This window comes from Uranotaenia lowii, chromosome 2 (assembly GCF_029784155.1).
Source record: "Uranotaenia lowii strain MFRU-FL chromosome 2, ASM2978415v1, whole genome shotgun sequence".
Lineage (NCBI taxonomy): Eukaryota > Metazoa > Arthropoda > Insecta > Diptera > Culicidae > Uranotaenia > Uranotaenia lowii.
The window spans coordinates 255,671,303-255,695,680 of NC_073692.1; the positions used below are offsets into that span (position 1 = coordinate 255,671,303).

General features: G+C 35.1%; 1 protein-coding gene across 1 annotated transcript in view; it reads right to left on the reverse strand.

Annotated features, from left to right (window-relative positions):
* LOC129747707 (unconventional myosin-XVIIIa) overlaps positions 1-21,854 on the reverse strand; it is a 268,397-nt gene extending 246,543 nt beyond the window's left edge. The window contains exons 1-5 of the mRNA XM_055742031.1: positions 21,434-21,854; positions 6,295-6,567; positions 2,001-2,231; positions 1,436-1,924; positions 1,209-1,349 (exon numbers count right to left, since the gene is read on the reverse strand). Coding sequence (XP_055598006.1) covers positions 1,209-1,349; positions 1,436-1,924; positions 2,001-2,231; positions 6,295-6,567; positions 21,434-21,586 — 1,287 coding nt within the window. The 5' untranslated portion in view covers positions 21,587-21,854. The remainder of the gene's footprint in view (positions 1-1,208; positions 1,350-1,435; positions 1,925-2,000; positions 2,232-6,294; positions 6,568-21,433) is intronic.
* Between the last annotated feature and the right edge of the window lie 2,524 nt (positions 21,855-24,378).

Below are 24,378 nucleotides of genomic sequence, written 5' to 3' on the forward strand. Positions count from 1 at the left end.
CTATTTGAGCTTCATGCAGGACGAGGGATTTCTGCCACCGAACAATCACAAAAAATCAAACGGTGGCTCCCGGCGTTTGGCCGTCTTTCAAGGTAATCCTTTGTCTTGCGATGGTAACGGGAAAGGGAACGGGAGTGAAGGCAAAGGGAAACCCATTGAATGAGAACTGTGCTTTGCTTACTGCCTGCTATTACATACACACGCTACATATACACAGCTGCTAAAGCCGGGCAGCTTGGCCGATGGTTGTTTGCCGGTAAATTGAAGGAATGTTTTTGTTGTTGCTTTTGCTACATACACACGCACAACTCAGCCGTGGTTGTTTGCCGGTGGATTGAATTGAAGCAATGTTTTTTTTTGTTACTTTTACTGCATACACACGCACAGCTTGGCCGTGGTTGTTTGCCGGTTGATTGAGGGGATTGAAATAGAAGGATGTTTTTGTTGTTGCTTTTGCTACATTCACACGCACAGTGCTCGGTTCGCTGGCTGCCTGGTGTTGGCCGGTATTTATTTCCATCCTTCTTCGTCTTGTGATGCGGTAGGGAGGGACGTGAAAGCGTTTTTATTTTGTTTCTTTCAGACATACGCAATTCGTTTAACTTGGGAGATTAATGCCGGTGGGAGCAAATCGAATCAGCACCGGTCGCGTTATCTTCTTGTACCAATGATGCTATGTAATTGACTACACGCCATTGGCACAGAGGCTGAATTTTGGGTGTAGGTAAAATATTTCTTAAACAGTTTTTAGTAAAATGCGATCAGAAATTCAAATGTTGAAAAGTATCTATGAATAATTCTTATAACATGTTGGAAGATTTTGAAGTGTAACTTGGAGAATTTGATATTTGGTAGTTTGAACTCTCGAGATGAATCATCCCAGTATGGAAATCCTAGAAAAGCAGTAGCTTCAACACTATTTTTTGACTATTGGCAAAACCGTGTAAAAATATGCCACAATAGATAATATTCCTTTATATTTCAAGAGGAAGAATGACCATGTTGGTAAAAATCCTCTCAAATGAAACAAATTAGAATAAGAATATTATTTTCAACTACAGCTACACCTCAAAGGAAAAAGGCATCAACTATTTGGGTGAGCAAATAATCATTGTTCGGTAGCTAGTTGACAGCGTAGTTGCACATATGTAACTGTTTATCTTTCTAAGAAACTTCTAACTAAACATGACTCATATTAATCAACATACCTCAGCTTTGAATCGTTTGCTAGCACTCCGTCGCAGAGTATTGCACTCAATAACATCCACTGAGGTCGTACGATCGGTTGCGTCATTCACAATTGTCATGCAGCGCCGGGAAAGTTCTACGAGTTCTGCAACAGGTTGGACCTAGAAAAAAAAGTATCAATGATTAGCTGTTCTAGAAATTGCTGCAGTTCCATGCAACAGGGTCATTTTTTTCAAAAAGTACTCACCTGTACCGTTACACTCTCGCCGCTGTTACGAATCATTTCTATTATCGTTTCACGACTCAGTTCTTCCACCGATAGCCCGTTTACTTTGAGTAACCGGTCTCCGGGTAGCAAACCAGTTGATGTGTTACTATTGGCACTGGGTTCGGCAAAGATAACCGGCCGCAATGTGGGCGATAACAGAGATGAGGCTCGATCAAGTACCATAGCCTTTCGCAGACTGAACCCGAAATCATTCCGTGGCGTTTTCTGCCGATTGATTACCAGCTCTCGTGGCGGTGGCAGATCAACTAATTTAATCGGTGGTAACGGAAGGCTCACATCTTCGAAAGCCTGAACCCGGGACCAACGGTAAAGTCCCTGGGATTCGCCAACCGGACTCAACGAGAAAGGTGGTGTAGCAAAGGAAGAATTAGTTGTATCGGTGAGGCTGTCGGCGCTGGGGGATGGCGACGTGGCAACAAGTAGGTGGTTGGTGTTCACCGGACTCATCTGTGGATGATAGAAATCGGTAACAATTAGCAATGCACAAAAAAGTAGATTAATTTCTTGCTCTAACAGATATTACCTCTCCCATAAGTCTCAAATTTTCGGCTGAGTAGCGCGACGACTGACCCATCGGATAACTGATTCGCTCATTTTGCAAAGTATTTCGCATTAATACTGTTTTCGAATCCGATGACATGGGACTGTAAGGGCCACCTCCGCTGTCCGATCCGGATTCGTTTAGATTCAGACGCGACCCTTTGAGAATACCGCGCTTCGGGGGCCTCGGAGGAGCTTGAGGCAATATTTTTGTCTGTAAGTAACAAAAAACATGCATTATTAATTTTTTTTTTGTTTCATTCGTTTTCGATCAAATTGAATTCTGCTGATATAAATGAAGGCATCGCAAATTCTTCTCCAGAGACCTTGAGTTGTAAATTTATTTCAACTTGAAAGCTCAAATAAAAAACTCTGAAATGAGAGGGTTAATACTTTTGAAAAAACGGCTATAAAAAGCGAAATGCAGAACAATAGAACCGCAAAATGTAAAACCAATTCAGGATCAAAAATCCAGATCAGAATAAACAATCAAAGATAATTCAAATTTCAGATCAGTGCTCATGTGCAAATAAATCAATAAAAGTACAAACAAGAGCTATTCAGAATCACAAATCAGAATTCAGAATCAGAGTTCAAGATTCAGAAAAAAACATAATATAGACAGCATTCTAAAACAGAATTCGGATTCATAATTAGTTATCTGGTTTTGAAATAAAAATTTAATTTATTAGAACTAAAAACATAATTCAGAACCAATACTTAAAAACAGTTTTTTTTTCAAATAAATGAATTTGAAATGAAAAAGAATATCTTTATTGAAAATTCAGAAATCAACTTTCATAATTCAGAATCAGAATGGATAATCATCGGAGGACAGGGACAGGACTAAGATGTAATAATCGAAATATTTTGTTATTTTAATTTGATTACCGCTCATAGGTAGGATCGTTTTATTGATGTTTTTCCATGATAACAGTGAAAACTGTTTAATTACTTCGTCATAATATCATTGAAAAATATCAATCATCAAGATGATAAAAATCATAAAATCAAATTCAAATGGCTTTGAAACTAAGGATAAAATTTAAAAAAAAAACTTGACCATTAATCGACCCTTGCTTTTATTATTTGATACGATATAGTTTTCCTTGAAAGTACTACTTTATTTCGGCACGCTAGTTGATAGGAGATGTCAATTTGACTAGTATTGTAAAATTGAAGGGGCTTCCAAATTATGTTAAATAGTCCGAAAAGTGCAGTGGATTGCTAGCAATTTTTCGTTTCGAAATTCCACAAATCTCCTAGTTGAAAATAATGATATTTCTCGGTTTTTATAAAGGTAAACCGGCATAAGTGCGGACGGCTGGCTATTCAAACAATGGTGTTAGCTTTTTCTTTTCAAAATTTTGTTGCAAAATGTTAAATCTAAGTGATGTTCACAGTGACTTTTTGTTTACTTTCGATTTTTAACTACGCTATCGAGTTGATGTGCAACATTTTCAATTCAGGGTTGCTAGCGATTTTTCGATCTGAAATTCAAAGTTTTTCTAGGTTTTTCTCCGGTTTTTTTACCCGGTTATAAATGATGATTTTTCCATTTATCATAGATACTCGTTTTTTAATATAAAATCATGCTGAACAAAAAAAAAACACTGTAAAGGGCCTCAAATTACTAACAATTGTATCCCAACTTGTTAACCGGTTAGAGATCATGACAAATACCTCGGCGTCTTTTAACACGTAAACTTCATGATTTTTTTAAACGATCCTAAAGAAATTAGCATCTTTTCGTATTTTGCTTTACAATTTCAACTATTTTGTAAAAATAAGCTCGGGTCAATTGATCTCAACCACTATGAAATATTTTAAGAATGTTTATAGAGTTCTAGAAAAAAATTGTGTAATTTGTTTAGAAATATGTTAAAAAAAACATCGAAACACAACATCAAATCATGCTGATTTTTTAAAGATTTTTTAATGTTGAACGATACAATAAAAAACCGTTCCCACTTACCACGGTGTACCTTATACTTATTTTTGAACATGAAAACATGTCGATCATGGTGATGAATAATTATTTGTATTTTAACACGTAGGCTTTTCACATCAAGATCTGTAAAGGTTTGAAACGAATCTAATAAAATTCGCAGCTATTCATTGTTTGATCCATAATTTCAACTATTTTGCAAAAACAAGTTCGGCTGACTTGATTTTAAAATTTCAACGGTTTTGACGTTCTTTTGAGTCGCTATTGAAATTTCAGTTTTTTTCTAAAATATGTTCAGAGTTGTAGCAAAAAAAATTAAAGTTTGTATAGAAATATAAAAAATACACCGAATTATAAAAGTCTTTGAGTTCTTTTTTTCAAATTTGATGGGAAAAATTTAATTTTGTAATCATGGATATATACGTAGTAAAGGGGAAACTACAGCCTGAGATGCCGATTTTTTAGTCTTAATTAATTCACACTCCTGCGGACTGAACTTTATAAACTTTTAAAAATTTTGATGAAAAGTTATTGTGAACTTCTTTGAGGTCTTGGAAAACATGTTTGTAATCTTGGACCGTTTCTAGGAAAAGATTTGGCAACTAAGCTGAGTTTTACGTAAAAATCACCACTATATTTTCCTTTTCATAACGAGATGAGCCACCGTGTTTAAAATCTTAGAAAACTTGGAATAAGGTACACCGGGGTAAGTGAGGACGGTTTTTCGCATAGATCAACTTTAAAAAATCATTAAAAAATCAGCAGTGGGTCAATTTTGATAAAAACGCGTTCAATGTGATGCAGAACATGTTGTTCACAAATGCTGAAGAGATGAGCTTGATAGACGCAAAGCGAAAAAAGTTATCACGTAAATTGTTATGGACTGCTGGTGTCTTCGTAGATTTTCCCTTTGATTTCTCAGGAAATTTTCAACAAATTTAGATTTTTTTTGGTTGAATACGTTACTTTATTGCTCGAACCGTTCGAAATTTTGAAAAAAGTTCATGGTACTATTAATAAGGCATCTTTCAATGATTATTGTGTGTAATCCGATATTATCGAAAATATATACTTAATTTAGAAAAAACAAGTACTTTTCCAACTTTTCATGATCTGAATGCTAAATAAAGCTAAATTGTATTGAATGAAGGAGAGGAAATTGAAAAAATGTGTAAACATCAAGTATGTATAAAGCCGTCCCCACTTACCCCAGGTAGGGTTTGGAGACAAAATTTTAGATTTTTGCAAATAAACCCTTTTTCCTCAATTTTTAACCGTGTCGTTTCTTTTCCTAACTGGTTATTTCGAATGTAAGGATTGTTTCAATGTAGAGTTTTTCGTCAAGAGCCACCTAGTTTACGAGAAATTTGCGATTGAAAAAGATGCACATCAACTCCACATCGTAGTTAAAAATAGAAAATTTACAAAAAGTCACCGTAAACATCTGAAATTGTCTGATCCGTATCTCTTTTACAGTTATTGGATAGATTACAAGTAAATTTAACATTCCGCATTGAAAGTTTGAAAAAATAGTTCACAGTATTGTTTTAATAGCCACCGTCTCCACTTACCCCGCGTCCCCACTTACCCCGGTGTACCTTACTTTTTTGAAATTTCTAAAGAGAAGTCGAAGTGCCTGAATTAGTCATTTGAGCATAAGATTCGTGAAAATATATAAAATCGTGGAAGAGACAGGACTGCACTTTAACTGTTTGAATAAAATCAACGGAAAATGGAACGAGATTATTTTTTTTAGAGGCCTCAGTTTGCGACAGTAAATTTTCCCGGTTATGATCTGAAATTCCAGGTTTTACTGGTTCCTCACCGGGACAATTAAATTCAAAAGTTTTTCCCGATATTCCGGGTTTTGTCTGTTCGCTAGCCACCAAAGCAAGAAGTACAAAAAAACTAACATCTTAAGAAATTTGTCAAAAATTCAACGATTAACAGCATGTATCGTAATCAGGCGCGAATTAAGTAAGGATTAAAATTTTCAACTTGGTACGAAGCTTCATTTTTTCGGAGTCCTAGTATTGAATCAACACTTTAGAACTAAAACGAGGTACCCTTTTCCAGGTTTTCAAGGTGCTAATAGGTAATGATGTTGTATTAAATTAAAGATTTCTAGAATTATTTTCAAAACGAGTCCCAGAAAAATATACAGATTTAAATCCCTTAAAAGAGGTACTAACCTTCTTTAAGTGATTCAAAATGTTTCACACTCTTTTTATGGAAAAATCGCTAGCAAAATTCAAGCGCAGCATATTTCATGTACCTTCGATGGAAGTTCGTGTTGTTCTAGCAGAATACGCACATTTGGCACATTTACCTGATTAACGGTTACCGAGTTCATCGACGTTTCGGAACTGTCCGACTGTTGCGACACATTGGTAGCGGCAAATGAAACCCGCTCAACCATCTCGCCATTGCTATCGATGTAGGTTGTCGTATTGGCCAGCGCTAGAACCTCCTCCGTGCCCCGGTCCTGCTCCCGGTCCACATCCAGCTGGGCGAAGAACGATGCACTGTAGTCAGCAGTGATTCCACTGGGTAGTTTTTCCTTCTCTTTCCGACGACCCCGAATCTTCAGTGATCTGCGCACCTGTAACGGAAGAAAACAGTCGGAAGCAAAACCGAAACTTTAGTTAATCGTGTTAAAATGGAATGCTGATATTTTCATTTGAACCCTACCGAAGGCTTGAAAATAAATAATAATATTTTATTTTAGACCATTTGTTAGCAAGCTGCTGAAAAAAAAACGAACTAGCATTCTGAGCGCTTATTTATCATCGCAACTCCTATCGCTTGTTTGCTCGAGTGATTTCAAATATCCGCGTGTAAGTTGATACTTTCCGGTGCACATGGCCAAATATGAGCTAGCCATTCCATCTCAGCATGGCAACAAAAGTACAAAGAAAATGAATTATCCCACTTTTTTTCTCTTGCCTCGTTGCCCTACCTTTGGTTATTTTTGGCAAATGATCAAATTTTGGTTGTATAATTGAAGCATTTTTGTGTCTAGGCATTTTGGCATTCATAAAACGAGGTCATACTAACCCCGCAGCACGAGCAAATGGAAATCCGAACAAAACAGGTCAATCACCTTACGATTTAGGAACTAAGAATAAAGAGTTTTAAAAAAACTGTTGATGCAAATGCAATCATAAAATTACCAATTGTTTTTAAAAGGTTGTTTTCTCATGTACGAGAAAGTATAAAAGTATAAATATTAATAACTATTGATATTAACAGTTTTTCATGGAAGATTATAAAAATCTTATGAATTGGAATAGGCAAAGTAATTTTTACAGTTTAACTTTATATGGTTCTACAAAAAATCAACATCCTTCAAATTTTGCAAAACTATAAAAGCTACTATTTTTTTTATTGTTATACAGCACAACATCTCTAAAATATTGATCAATTTTAGAGGATATTTTAGACCATATATTATTTGAATGATCTTCTATCCTACACAAATTAAGAAACACGTTTGCTGAATATCTGAGGAAATTAATTTCTTAGGACTGAAAACATCTGAGGAGAATAGTTTTTAAGACGATTAAAAAAAATGGAACATTTAAAAGAAATTCGTGTATAGATGTGGAACACAAACATTTTTGTAGGTGTATATTTAAAATGTCCTCTTTACAAATGGTGGAAAGTTTCTACAGTTTACGGTATTTCGAATAAGCATCCATTAGACTGGTCAGAATCGGGGCAAAAATGTATCAAACGCCAAAAAATGTATCAATAACATCTGTGCAAATTTTTGGTGGCTCTAGAATTTGAAATGGGCTGTAGCAAAACATTTGAATTTTTTGTCCGTTCGGCACATGTGCACTCACATGGCGGTCGAACCATCTATAATTAACTATATCGAAAAAAGGTAGTGCCTCCTTTACTGGGTACTACTTCTTCAATACAGTTAATTGGTGCGGGACAAAGAATTTAGTATGGGTCAAGCTTATATTCCAAATGCTCTTCTCACCACTTTACAATTTTCTTCTGATCTTCTATCTATCTTTCATTTCAACTCTTCAACCCTCACCGATAAAGCCGCAACTTAGTACCTATTATAAAAAAAAATCACGGTTATTTCCCTTCTTAAAATAAAAAAAAAAGAAAATTTTTGTTCAAAAAGTCTCACTGTTACACTGAACTCAAATTCTTCAAGCTGTCGATTTTATATCGGACCTCCCATTTCCAAAGTGGAAGGAGTTTGTGACTTATCAGAAACAATTTCTGGCCCAAACTTTTATGACAAATGAACTTATCAATGACACGAATGACGAAAACACTTCTACATATGGGAAAATACGCCAGCTAGTTTCCAACGTATAATGGCTTCTACCGGTACCAACATTCAGTAGATATATTAGGATTTTTTTTTAAATAAAAAAAAACAACTTTTTCCATAAATAATTTCCATACAAACTTTGAATTTTTTGCTACAGCCCATTTTAAATCCAGCCACCCAAATTTTCACTGTTGTTATTGGGCTAAAAAGGAACCCAAAACCATTTGATAGTTTTGATAGTTTTGATAGACGATTCTGACCAAACAAGTTTCTGTCATCACTATAAATAATTTTTAAGTGCTTCTAAACGAGTGTAGTTTTTTTTTAAATTAATGTGTATTGCAGGCTTGAAACAATTTGCTTCCAAGAAGAAAGTTACAAATATAATTCTGGAGTGATTACACATATGTTTCTGAATATTTCATTTATGTGTATGCGGATCAAGCGATAATGTAAATAAGGGTTATGTGGCGGCCTGTTACTTATTTATGAGATTGAGCTGATCATCTAGATTAAGATTTTCATACCAATTTTTTCTCCTTGTTTTTTTTCCGGAATATCCAGACAAGGATTTGGCCCAAGTTCGTCCACATTATCTTTAAATATATATAAAAAGCAATTTCTGTGAATTTGTTTGTTTGTTTGTCCTCTATAGGCTCAGCCGTCTTAAGAGCGAGAGATTAGCATGGATGCTCATTAGGACTTTCGGATGACCCCTTTTGAAGGGGGTCGTCCATACAAGACAAATATTGTTTTTGCGATATTGATGTCAATTTTCGTCGGATTGGGATGAAAATTTGCACATAGGAATTTTGAGAGATGGGCAATTGATTTCCGGTATTGAATTTTAAGTCAGTGGTCGGCAAAGGGGGTCGTCCATATAAACTTTTCAATATTTTCGTGATACTGACGATATTTTACATCGGATTGAGATGAAAGCTTACAGATAGGAATTACTAAGGTCGAACACTTGATTCCAATTATCCAAATTTAGGTCAGGGTCGGCCAAAGGGACCCGTCAATATTTGCAATTATGGCTTAACAATGCATTCGGAAATGCATCTGGAAAATGCTTGGCAATTGACATTCATTCAAACTGTTCATGACATAATCTAATTTGAAAGCGAAACAGAGTGCGTATGGGATCAGCTAGTCTATATGAGGCTATGATCATTTAGAATCCGGACAGTTGTGTGTATTATAAAAAATAAACATTTGATCGGAAAACTTTCTATGAAGGAAATGAAGGTGTTAATAGGACATTTAATGTAGAAATATAAAAAAAATATTAATGATTCAAGAAATACTCTTACTTTTTCAAAAAATCTCTTTTTTATCTTTGCACACTTTTTTAAGTCATGTATTGATCTATTATTTTTACCACAGAAGCAAAACCTTTGCAAAATCGTGATATTTTACACAAACTCCCCTGGAAAAAGCAATTGGAATCTGGTTGGAACCTTTTCATGAGTAGGCATCTCGAAGAATATGACCTCTTAAATTCGGTTTTATTGTAGATTTCATTGTCTATCAGAACGCATTTGTCACATTGTGTTAAAAACCGGTTGCACAGATTGCGATCCATGGAACTGCTCATTATTAGTTATTTACTCGGTGTCCTCTAGTCAGGCAACACTTTTTGCCAGTAGGAAACGGATTTACTGCATAGTTCAGCGGTCTACTTTTAGTTATTCTCAATAACCATAGTTTTTTACCCATATTTGAGATCAAGGGTCCCACTACGATGCTTGGTTTGAACTTCGTGAGCATCCTAAAGTAGCTCCTTGTACTTCTTAACCATTTGAGCCAAAAAAAAATTTAGTAAAAATCAACAGTTCATGAGTTTTCAAGTCGACAATGAAGAATTTCCGAGGTGATTGTGCAAACTTATTTTTACCATGTCTTTTTGCATCGTAAATATCTCAAACACACGTAAACTTAAAAATTTATCAAAAATGGGCATGATAGCCCTTTTTATAACCAACACAACGCTACTAAAGTTTTGCATATCCGAGCTCTAGTAAAGTAGCTATCACCATTGTTAGAGATGGCAGTTGTAGTAGCAGATTGTTACAAATTGAGATGTTTTATGGTTTTTTTACGATTTCGCTCAAAACTTTTGGTCTACTAATTTCTTTACTGAACGCTATCTACAAAATGAAAAGTAAAATTAACACAGCTGAACCGGTGTGAGCTTTGCTACACCTTCCAAAAATAAATTAAATTTGTAAAAATTATTTAAATTTTCTTATTTTGTAGTCATCATTCACATTTCAAGATTATTCAGGAGCAACAAGTTTAAAATGAGATTTGCGGTTGAAGTATCGAATAGCAATACAAAAATGATTTCAAATTATTTACTGAAACTTGATGTCTTAATTTGCTTTTCAAGATTTGAAACTTTTACTCAGTTTATAAAGCTTCATGATTTCTTTAGTTAAGCTATGCAAAAAAATTATATGCTGCCCCCAATAAAGGTGTATGAGGCGGGGGGAGGGCGGGGGGGTGGTGGGATTGAATGTACACGAAGGTTGAAATTCTCTTTAAACAAATAAAAAAAAATGTATTAGAGCGCCACTCTTTCCTTCCTATCTTCCCAAAAGCAGAAGTGAGGGTTCTAAAATAATTATTGAAATACTTGTTGTATTCAAATACTCTCCTATGCCAAATTCGGTTCCATTTGCTTGAATAATTTTCGAGTTATGTTATCGTATAGAAATATTTCGCGTAACCCTAACCCGTAACCGTAACCCCTCCCCCCCCCCCCCTTCCCATACAGAATTTGGTTTAATTTGTTTGAATGGTTCTAAAGTTATGCAAACATTCCGTTTTTGCTTGGGAGACCCCCTCCCCACTTCCACATTGTGACCAGCGAGTTTCCATTTTCAAATTCCCGATTTTTTCCCGGTTTTCCCTATTGAGATTTTATGGGTTTCCCTGATTCAAAAATGCGCAAATAAATATAATAAATCGGGGTTTTTTGACCAATAATGAAGATATTTTTATGCAAATTGAACGTAAAAATGTGAGAGAACTTAATTTTTTTTAATTTGATCTTTAAACTCAAAGGTTATTCTGAATATGGAGAAGGTAATACGGTAAGAAAATAATTCTAGCTGTGCTAACTTTAACCGAAAATGCTTTATTTTTATTATTTGCATGAAATAAATTATAGTTTCGATATGATGCCATGTATATAATACTTTTAAAATTTCAAGAACTGAATTTTACTGTAGAAATCTTGCTTCTGAATTCTGAAATTTGAAACATATTCATGCGCGATGAATTTCGTATTGAATCGCGAATCCATAAATCAACTTAATTTCAAGTTTGGATTCATCCTTCAAATTTCCTTTTCTCACGCATATTTTATTTTCGGAATGAGAAATCAAGTTTTGATTTATAGCTAGGCTACAGATTGATATTCTAATATTTTTCTTCTATAATTATTATCTAAATTTTATTTTAGAATGCAATGAGCTGTAGATGCCCAAATCTTTTTAACTGAATTCTGATAAATTTATTTAAAATCTAAGTTTTTTTGTTTCGATTATAGTCGTTTTACCATCTTTATGGCATTCGCGACTTTATCAACGTTGCAGTTGGCGGATCGTTATTGAAAAACTATCCGGTACAACTGTGTTCGATTACTCTTGGGCTCGAACTCACGGACATCGGCTCAGAAGACAACAGACTTGCCAACTGAGCTATATCACAAGCCCTAAAAAATCTTAGTTTGAATTTTCAGTTTTATCACAAAATTGCATGCTTTTATTCGATTTTTAAATTTTGAACGAACTGGTTGAATTGAAAAACGTATACTGGAATAACACAAAAACTTGGTAGTTTGTTACACTTTCTGCCTTCTGTGCGTTTACTAATTACCAAATAAAATGGTGGCATCTGATTTAATTTTTTTGTTTCCGGCATTTTTCCCACATGGGAAAATTCCTGATTCTCAAAAGTTAAAATTGCACTGAATTAGAAGAAAATAATAATCAGTCGTTTGCCAGAAATTTAATGTTTGATTTTTGAAATTATGTTTTGATAGTTTTGACAATTTGTAGTGTGTTAGTAGATATAACACAAACAAATAAATTGGATTATTTTTAACATTTTATCCATCAAATGAAAACTTGAAGAATGATTATGAATATTTTTGAATTTTGATAAAGGCACCGTAAGCTCAATTGAAAAAAAAGCTGAAAACAAGTAAAGTCACGCCAAAAACGTTTTTCATTTTTTTTTTCAAATTATTTAAAAACAACATTTGGTTAGTTATAAGATATTTGTAATAAAGCATTTCAGAAAAATAATTGACCGAGTTAGGATAAATAACTGAATTCATATCTCTCTTTAAACGTTCTATTAACATTCAATGTTTTCACCAAATTAAATAAAATAAACGTACAACAACAACAACAACAACAACAACAACAACCAAATTAATTCGATATTTTTATCAGACTCTTCAAAATAGCTCTCCCAGTTTAAAAGTGTTTGTTAGATTTCTACTAATTTTTCAAGTGCCGTTTCAGCATAACGAGTTTTTCTGTAAAAAATGAGCTCCTAATACAGATTCGAACATCATCAATTCTGAATTAATGTATAATAATTCCAGTTATAAGATAAGTGTTAAGCTTAAGTAAATCTAAGTTTTGGAGATTCAATCGAAAACTGTCTGATTTCAAAGTGAGAACGAAAAAGTTGCAGCATTTGGATTCTTTTTAGATTCCTTTTACTTAATTCTTCATTCAGGTTTTTAAGGTCTATTTTTTCCAGATATTTGTAAAGAAAGTGCACAACGGAACAAAATCTTTGATTTAATTACTCTATGAATGTTAACTATCAAGACTTAGAATTAAAACTTCACAGTTGTGAAAAGTATATTTAATTTACAAACTTTTTTTACATTCACTGCACTGCAGCTAAGAAATATTTTATGCTCGGGAAATTTTTTCACGACGATTCTTTGCTTGACAAATGAATTCGCAGAATTCAAAAATCAATTTATTTAAAATGATTAATTTCCGGCATTCTACTAATTTATCCCGACATTTTCTCACTCTTGTTTCACTATCCTTAAATAAACGACTATGGATTGTAAAGCTTCAGAGAAAAAGTTTCGTAATGTTAAAATGAAGGAATTTTAGTATTTGATAGCTTTATATATGGGAAAAAATAATCTATAATTAATTTTCCCGGTTTTGATTTGAAAATCCAGGTTTTTTCCCGGTTTTCCCGGTCCCATTTTCAATTCCCGGTTTTCCCAGTTCGCTGGTCACCCTGCTTCCAGTAAGAGGGAGGGGTCTCAAACGGCAATGGGAACCTTTCCCGACCTCTAAAGCTCCCACCTGCCAAGTTTCAAGAAAATCGGTTCAGTAGTTTCCGAGTCTATATGGAACAGACAGACAGACATAAATCCATTCCATCCAAAAATAATAAAAATGGCTTGGGGTTCTCAAAAATGACAAAAATGATGAAAATTTCCAAACAAATAAATGATTAGAAATGAAAAGAAAGCACTAACAAAATAATGATAAATTACAAAAATTTTAAGTAAATCAAGAAAAGTGCTAAATGCATTTTTAACATGGAAAAATAATATATTTTTTTAATTATTAAAAGTTGACTTAAAATTGAGCTAATGATAATAACAAAAGTATATTTAAAGTAATAGGCAAAAAAGATCGAAAAACCCGTTCATGTTGTCATGTTGTCATGTTGCCAAAATCGAAACAGGCCTGTATGTTAAAAGGTAGCTATAATTTTTAAACTTTCAACAATCATTTGATCCAGCGAACATGATTCACGGACTGGATTTTAGTATAAAATATCAATTCTGTGATTAATTTGGAGACACAAATGCTCGGTTTTTTCCAGAAACTCTAGATGTAGCAAATAAAAGAAATAATTTCGCTAATTAAATCAAAATAAGTAATATAAAAAAGAGATGAACACTCTTCAAAAACTACTTTATTTTGTTCGCATGCAATTTTCAATTCCAATAACCTTGAAAAGTTGATTCGTAATTACCTTTAATTAAATACAAAGAAAAAAAACAAAAAGCATAAACAAAACGTGCAAGTTTTCAAAGAAAGAGAAAACAGCAAAAAACAACTCCAGCTATTATCAGCTGTTTCGAGTATTGCCTGTCTCTCGATGATGAACAGTTTACCGGTACGATGATTCTTCAGCGAGACTTTCTTTAGGAAGCCGGTATGCTTTTTTATGCTTTCATTAGCAAACGATGAATTGGTGTAGTGGCATTCGATCAATTAATTTGATCTTTCGAATGAATTATTCATTTTGCAGGTTCGACTTGGAATTGCCTATACCTTGCCCATATTGAAAATCCATGCATCATTACCTTCTTTGTGTTTGTAATGGGTTGTCATAAAATGAAAAATGTCCAATCAAATTTCACTAAGTACTTTCGGGCGAAAATAGATTGGCAAGCTGATCTATGCAAAAAAAAGGATTGAGAAAAATCCAGAAGCAAACTAATAGAACACAAACGAAACAAATAAAATATGTTTCTTTAGTTGGAAAATTGGAAATTCAATCAGTATGATTCGATATTTTTCATAGACGCTTCGAGTTTCATGAATCAAAACCTCGATGATTTTTCATGTATGTATGTAAGTATGAATGTATGTAAGAACAAATGTATCATTGGTAATTCACCTGAATTTAAGATAAACTTCTTTGTCTATTTGAATAAAATTATTACAATTTGCTGACATAAATAGAACGACTAAAAATGTAACAATATTTTTTTTTAAAAAAAACCTGAATCTGGTTTTCGGTAAGAACCTTGCTACCAGAGACCGTGTTAGTGATTTGTAATTCAATTCGCAAACCCTTCTTGTTGTGAGCCTACGACGGCGACCAGAAAATTAGAAGATCCACGTTCGAGGGTTAGTTCATGTCCATACATATATCCACAGACACACCCTCTTGATAAAATTGCAAGAACAGGCGACTGGCGAAATATGCCGAGGAAAGACGCAAAAATTGTGCTTCCACTTTCCGAATTCATTACAACCCGGCATGGCACAGTCCGGATAGGTCGGCCCGCTTTCCGCGCCAGGTTTTTATTTTGCCAGCTCGTAGATTCACCTAGAGCGCGTAAGATTAGAGCGTGTAAAAGTTAATCTCGGTTGTGGTGAATGAAATTTTATCGATTTCCAGTTTTTCACAGACTGGTTTTCAGCACTTCTTTCTTCTTTTTGTCAGTTGTTTCTACGTCCACCCAGACTTCGGTTCCGCGTGCAAGTCATATTCCCTAATGCTCCGGGTTGGGACTCGTCGCTGCAACCAACTCTCTAATCTGGCGATAAGTCAGAGAAACGAGAAAAAGTAATGTATTTACCATGTTTTGAAACGAATATCCACTAGCCACAGAAATCAAGTCGCCCGCTTCTAATTCACATTTCTTTGTTCCGGCTGCTGCTAAACTTGCATTCGGAACAGATAGAAAGGGATTTTAGTCATTTTTGATTTTTTTTTCTTAACAAAAGTATCAGAACGATTAGGAAATATAACTTCTGAATATATAAATAAACACTGATTACGCTTCTGAAGAGTTTTGTTTCATTAAGACACCCCCATCTTTTGGATGCCTAACATCATGAATCAAAATCTGCGGGTGTCATCCGCCTCTATAGGGGCCGTTTAAATATTACGTAACGCAATTTTCGAGCACGTAACACATTCATCTTAAAATTTCTAAGCAAAATTCACAAAGCGTAACTTCTATACCCCCTCCCCCCCCCCCCTTAAACCGTTACGTAATATTTGAATGGTCCCATACGACATCGCCAATGAAGACTACACCCATAGAAGAGGTTGCAAAAATCCAATGCCTATTTAGCAAATCTCTGTGCCGATAATGCGCTAAAATGTGCACTGTGCCGAAGACGGTATGTTTGAAAAACCGTAACTGGCATAAGGACTCGGCTCCCAACCAAAATTATGACCACTACATTCAAGCGAAACAAGAAAAACATTTTATGGGATTTCCTTCCTATTGGATAATTCATCCCAGAAACAAGAAAATAAAAATTAAAACCACAGCGCTGTAGTAAGAATCGAACTCACATCACCAATTGTATCGTCTTGCCAGTCCGACATTCTAACCAGTGATTATTCGAGCTTCATGCAGGACGAGGTATATTTGTCATAGGCTTTCTGTTACCGATCAATTACAAAAAACGTACAACGGCGGCTTCCCGGCGTTTGGCCTCCTTTCAATGCATTCCTTTGTCTTAAGATGGAAACGGGAAAGGGAACGGGAGTGAAGGAACGGGAAACCCATTGAATGAGAACTGTGCTTTGCTTACTGCCTGCTATTACATACACACGCTACATATACACAGCTGCTAAAGCCGGGCAGCTTGGCCGGTGTTGTTTGCCGGTAAATTGAAGGAATGTTTTAGTTGTTGCTTTTGCTACATACACACGCACAGCTTAGCCGTGTTTGCCGGTTGACTGAATTAGAAGGATGTTTTTGTTGTTGCTTTTGCTACATTCACACGCACAGTGCTCGGTTCGCTGGCTGCCTGGTGTTGGCCGGTATTTATTTCCATCCTTCTTCGGCTTGTGATGCGATGGGGAGGGACGCCAAAATGTTTTTATTTTGTTTCATTCAGACATACGCAATTCGGTTGCGCTGGGAGCTTAATGCCGGTGGGCGCAAATCGAATCAGTGCCGGTCGCGTTATCTTCTTGTACCAATGATGCTATGAAATTGACTACACGCCATTGGCACAGAGGCTGAATTTTGGGTGTATAATAGCTTGATTATCGGTATACAAGGACATTTCAACTTCATTTTATATTTGAATGAGTTTATGAAAAAAGGCCAAGGTCCAAGGTGGATAAATTAAATAATTTTTAACACTAGATGGACCGGCAAATTTAATAAACCCGTTCTGAACATCTACAGTCAAAATGACTGGTAAAGAAGAATTTTTTAATAACACAATATTTTTTTACTTTTTTCTTCTGATATTATTTTGTAACTTACTCGAGAATGTTTTTGTTATAAAATGAAAACATCTTTTCACCATGGGTGCAGGGAATCACCTCATTTTCTCATAGTTGACGATTGCTTGTGTGTCATTAATTGAGTATTTTAAATAAGTATCAAACACTTCAAACACAGTATCAATCTTTGTAGAAAATTATGTTAATAATTATGGATATTGATCATGAGTGCACGGTTTCACCTCAATTTCGTTGTAGTAGACATTATCTATCACTTATTTCTCTGAAGTTTTCAACATATTCCTAACAAATTATACCTGATGTTGTAGGTTTTCAAGCATAGTTTTTCTATAAGTAGAGCAATTCCTCTTGGGTGCACAGATTCACCGCTATTCGTCCAAAATCAACTTTTTGCATGCCAAAGGTAGAGAGTAACCGCTGTGTGTTATATACATGGTTCTTTACTTCTGTGCACGAGAAGCACCCCATTTCAACTAAAGATAATCCTTTTTTGCATATTTTTGAAAGTGTTTTTACAAATCTTCACTATACGAAACTCGAAACTATGTCCTTACATTCAGTTTAAATAAACAAGTTTTATTTATAATTGCGTTTTTTATTTTCATTTCTGGAAAAAAAAAGTGTTAATCATATCTTGAAGCATTTACTAAGATTAATATTCATTATTATAATACAGGTATTTCCAATGGTTAATTTATCTAATTAGATGGTAATTGAATCAATATTGTTGAATTTATTTGCAAATTAAACCAAAAGCAATTTTTTATCTTATTTGAGTTATAGGGCTGTGAAATTTACCAGTCATTTGGACTGGTTTACGGTCCGAGTGTCTATGGCGAAATTTATCTCGCTTATTAAAAGAGCTAGTGAAATAAAAAATATACAGATTTGTAGAGATTTAAAATTCACGAGAAGACGTACATATTTTGCGAATTTTTATTACAAAGTATTTAAAAGATATCCAACAAACAAAGTGTCGAAAGACAGTCATTTTGACTGATGCGGTCTTTCTAGTGACAAGAAATCCGCAGAAATTGTTAATCATCACTAAAAGGTAGTTTTGTAAAAATAAATGCCTCTACATTTCATTACGTAGCTCGAATTTCTGAAATGTACAGTAGATGAATGTCCAATGAATTCAAACTTAACACTCTAAGTAACTTGACAAAATTGATTTGGTGAGATTCGGCTCTGGAAATCACGGTTTTAGTTGGAAGGGCCGGTTTGGACCTTTAGGTAAGTGTTAATTCAGTTACTATCAAATACTAATATTTGTTTACTATTGATTTCCTTTTTATTAAATCAATTCTGTAAAATAAGTTCCCTATGCATTTAGGTGAAGAGAACAGATTTTTAACAATAAAGATTCCCTGATTTGTGCATTTTGTCATACTCTTTAGGCTAGTCGCTATCCGAAGATTTTTGTTATTAAGAAACTAGCGAGATTCATTGAAGTCAAGTTTGTTCATAAATTATCGATATTGTTTTCTAGCAGTACTGTTTTTCAATATTGGAACACTGTAAAGATTCCATTGGTAATAATTGGACTTAAAGAAACTAAGCTAAGCAAATAAATGAACAAATGAGATATAATACAAATTTGAATAAGAAAGAAAGCTTAGCTCATAGTATGAACAAAGTTTTATTTCGACAGTATTTGTAAAATTTTCAAAAATTTTACTTCAACAAGACAGTTGGGTATAAATAAAACAAAAGAATTAAGCATTTGCTTGGCAGTTGATTTGATTTCCTTGGCTAACTAATTTTAAAATTTTCTTTCAAATTCGTCTAGAATTTTATATTTAAAAAAAATAAATAAGCATTGTTGAAAACAAGGATAAACAAACATCGAAGTGAAAACGGAAAATGTGGCTGTTTTCATACAAATGAAATAGGAATTGTAGCATAAAAAATAGCAATGAAACACTCCCGAACATTATTTATTTTCCGTATTTTGTCTTAAACTCAATGTAAGTTTTGAAACATTTTGATGTATTTGAAAGCCGTAAAATTTGTGAAAATTTCGATTATTCAAGCATTTTAAGACGATGATATGAGATAATTAATAATTTTCGCCATGTTCAATTAAATTATGTAGGTAAGTTAGGTTAGGTATTATGGATTATATACCTAAACATTTCCAGGTCGGTCATTTCTTTCGGATTCCATAACAATTTTATGAATCGGGTTCTAAATAGTTTTCATGAAATTCGTCGATAACCCCAGTTAATCTACAGGGTCCGTTCAATAAGTAATAGACAGTTTCGTGTTATCGTGACAACAAAGGAAAGGTGGAAAGCTCCGATTTTCTGTAAAATTGTTAAGAACATCGTATTGATCGAGCTAATGCTCTGATAAATAAATTATTATCAGTGAAGAGACTGACAAACCAAATCAGAAACTCTTCCGATGAGGAACTTATGCGTGGCAATGGCGCTGAAATTCTTGAATCAGAAACAAAACCGTAGTGAGGATAAATTTATGAATTTTGGAATACATATTTCCAGAAAGTTTAAAAATTTCATGACAATGGTATAAACAACGCCAACAAGCTCAAAAACGTGACTTGTTAAATCTACTGATAAACGGTGTCCACGATGGAATTGCCACACACAAAATTGATTCGTAAAATTCGAGTTTTCATCTGAATGCCATCAAATTTTCAGGGATTGAAAAATAACTATTAAACTTCATTTTACCATTTTACTCGTATTTTTTTACAGTCCAAAAGCAAATGCCCGCACCTTGGCCTTAACCTCGGCCATTAGATTCTGCACAACCTGTGAATTAACCGTTTTTTGCATGTAAACCCATACTTTCTTCAGTTGCTCGATTGTCTTCACTACCTTAGGTCGTTTAAGAAGGTGCTGCTTCATAATCGCAGAGTACTTCTCGATGGACGGAGCTCCGGAGTGTTGGGAGGGTTGAACATTTTCGGCACGAAATTGACCTTTTTGTCTGCATACCACTTCAGCACGTCCTTGGAGTAGTGGCATGAGGCCAAAAGATTATTGGGACGTTGTGGGCCTTCAGGAGAGGAAGCAGCCGCTTCTGGAGGCACTCTTCCATATACACCTGTCCATGCATCGTATCCTGGGTTACGAAAGGTGCACTCCGCTTCCCGCAAATAGCTTGCCAAACCAGGAATTTATTCGCAAATTTGGACATTTTCTGAGTGCGGACATGCTGCGGAACGCTGAACTTGTCCTTGGCCGTGAAAAACAGGTTGGGATCTGTTTGAAGTCGGCGTTCACATATGTTTCGTCGTCTATGAGGCAGCATTAAACTTTCATCAGCATGTTGATGTACAACTTCCTGGCACGGGTTTTGGCGGACATGTTCTGCTTCTCGTCGCGATCAGGAGCCTTTTGTACCTTTGTACATTCGAAGCCTAGCCTTAATTTTGGTCTTCTGGACAAAACTTCGGCTTATGTGCAGCTTTTTAGCCATGCGCAAGATTTTATCACGCACGAGCTGTTCTTTCGACTCCATTTCCGCGAATTTTGATCACAAGACTTCAAAACTTGCAGGATGTAAACAATGGACTATGAACTAAATCCATCCAAATTTTCATCAAATTTTACCCAACGGTTAAAAAGTTAGAGCAATTTAATAGTGAGGCAATATCATCTCGGGCACCCTTTACTAAAAGATTTTTTGAAATTATCAAGTTTAATTAAGAGATTTTCAATAAATAATTTGGGAAAATGGATGAAATGAAGATACTTTTCGTAATTAAATTTCACAAGAAATATAAAACTTGTTTTAACTAAATTACCTTCAGTTTTTATGTGTAAAAAAGTGTGGAACCAGTTCTTATTATTAGATTTTTTACATGTTTTTAATAGAGATACCGTTTCCAAAAAGTTTTGAGAATTACTTTAAAAATTTAAAAATTATTTTTAATTTGGGAAGCTGGTAAAAAAAAAGATAAGTTTCAATATTCGGATGTTAGGTATCACAGTCTACGTTTCAGGTATCGCATGAGATGATACAATTATGCTGCAATACAATTCCCGTCTGAAAAAGTGCCCTTATCCTCGAGAGCAATCCAGCCATAGTTCGCGAAAAGGGTTGTGTCGTGTTTTGACGGGAAAAGTAAGAAGCATGAGAAGGAATAACAGAAAACGCCGTTCAGCGGCTGCATGATAATTACCTCGTCCAGGCGTAGCAGTTCCTCGGTGCTCATACTTCCAGAAACACCAGCAGCACTTTTGCCCTCTTTCCGCATTTTCTTCTCCCGTTTTCGGCGCTCCTTTTCATCGCGATCGTCACCCACTCCAACGCCTTTCTTCATGAAATTGAACATATTTACGCCGTACGAGTGGGAGAGGAGGACTTATCAATCGACCAAATACGATAGTGGGAGATGGGTTGGCGACGAGGGGAAATACACTGATTCACTTGTAGCTCTATAGTAAGCCAATGCAGACCTTGATCTTTTAATCCTAAACACCAGCTACACTTTCCAGATTTTTTTTCGTACAAACTCAAAACACTTAGTGTAACAATCTCACATTAAGTACTTTCTCTCGATACTGGACTCTTATGCCATATTCGTTTTCATCTGGTGGAAAGATGGTTGTGCACCAACTGCTGTCAACTTCATATAAAAAAAACGCTTTGACAGCACTTGGTGCACTACCGGTGCACCACCAGAATGAAAACGAATATGGCATTAGTAATTGTACTCGACTTTTATTTCTACACATACTCATGAAATCAACGTAAGAAAACAAGTAAGCAGTGCATTTCTTCATAACTTTGATAACAAATGATAACACCCTTTAATCAAAAACATTTCACTGATCCCTATCGTAATGGCACACCCTGGGAATGAACTAATAATCGCTAGACAACATAAAGACGAGGACGGCCCACTTTCTTCGCCAAATATGAATTCCATTCCGTTTCATTCCGCTTTATGAATCACTTTGTTTCTTCGACGATGACCATCGCAAAAGCGGGAGGGACGGGTCACGGGTATGTAGATTGGTAACCCGTGATATCAGCAAGAAAGGGGACTCAGACGGTATTTGCTTCACACAATTTTAATGTTAACTGTACAAATAAATCGATTGATGTCTCAAAATTCGTCGCACCGATAGTAGTAGGTAAACCACAGTTAAATCAAATGCATTCTATCTAAGGTCTTCACTGCTCTCTTTTTTTCGGGGTCTCCGATTTTCGAAAGTTGGAAATATGCGGAACACATTCGACGTTTTAGTCTCGCGCGCGACACACACTGAGAAAAGATTTACATTGGACAGCAGACTCAGCCAGCAGACGGACTATCCAGAAGGCCCAGCCTACAGAGTGTCCCAGTCTCAGCACTTTTAGCGATTTGCTTGCTAGCTGTGGTGCTGTGCTGCAAAGAGGATACACAAACAACAGAGAGACAGGGCCAATGTTTTCTGTGAGTTGGCTCAGTTTGCTGGCTGCATGGGCTGGTCTGGTCGTCGTGAAACTCTCTTTTTGATTTTGATTTTTTCTTCATCATCATTTTACTATACGCGTGCTCACTGGACCCGTACCTACTATACTACATTTTCAGTTTTCATCAGCTTCAGCAATTACATGCACCATTTGATCAGCCAAATGCAAAGCCTTTACAAACAAAATGATATCGGGTGTTAGAAGAAATTTGTCGCTAACCCATGATAATCATTCAACTTTAATCGACTGAATTGTATTAGTGAATGTATTCTTGAATTTAGGGGGAAAAATCAAAAATGTAGATCTATGTAAACTGAAGTTTCTACTTAAAGCGAAATATTATAGGGCCAAGTTTGACGTTTTCGTAATTATAATTGTTTACAAAATACAACTTGATAGTAACAACAATTAATTTATTCTTATCTGTACGTACTAGCTTTAAGAAATTATTCTAAAGGGAAAACTGCCTTAAACGAAGAAAATAGTGTTTTCTGTCTTACAGGTAGTGCCTAGACCGCATAAGCCGAGTAACATAAATACAAAAAAACGAAGGGTTCATTCGTTCAATGGTTATTTCAAATGAATCAACAAAATAGCCCTTATACTTTTTTTTACTTTTTTTTATAGGAATTTCAAAAACAACACATATTTTCTAATTTGACATTACTTTAAAAATTTGATTCATTTTGTAAAACTTGAATAAAAGATAATCAAATCGAAACAGTTGACACCCCTACAATGGAGAGAGAGCATTCTATCATATGCAATCAATAGCATCATTATCGTCAACATTTGAAGAGAGAACATGCATGCATGATAAACATAAGCCTAAACTGAGGCAGCTAAGCACTATTAAAGTGTCGGTCTAAAATCATTCTGTTTAAATTTTGATGATTTATAATACTTAAGTTGAAATTTTCAAATATTTTTCACATGTTTCCATAAAAAAAACCCGGTGAATAATCGCCAAACATTTTGACAGTGTATGCGTTATCGAGCTCTCTCAACATCTCCACAACACGATCGGAGAGCACAGCTATTTTGTGAGAAGTTGAATGGCACTGTTTGAGACGCACACTACCGCACGCTGATGGCTGCTGGATATTTTTGGCAGCCCTCGGAATTGTTTTCTTCCATCAAATTGCATTCACAAATTGATCTGGTTTAGACTGACAGTCCCCTATAATTACCACTTAAACCCACACACTTATCACTCCGAACGCACAAAACATCACCGAAAACCGATATAAACTACCGAAAACAACACTTTTTTTACGCGACAATCTAGCGAAAAAACGAAACACGACCCGATTCGTTCCCATCAATTCTCTACTCTGGCTGAACATTGAGCATGTATTGCTGATGTTGACGGATGGCTGGCTCTGGCCAAATCGGCCAAGTAATGCGAGCAAGCGAGCTAGCAGCAACGACATCGATTACGCTTTCTTTCACTCTTCCTCATCAATGCAAAACCGCAGCCCGCAGGAGATTTGAGCAATTTGTGTGCTCAATACACGGTTAGAGTAAGTTACTAGCCTTTTCAAAAACTTAAAAGCAATGATTCTGAAATATTTATTGAAAAATTTGAATAAACTTTGAACCGTCAAGAATATTCCGGATAAGCACAGAAATTTACAAATTCAAAGATTTAGGCAAAGTCGTAAA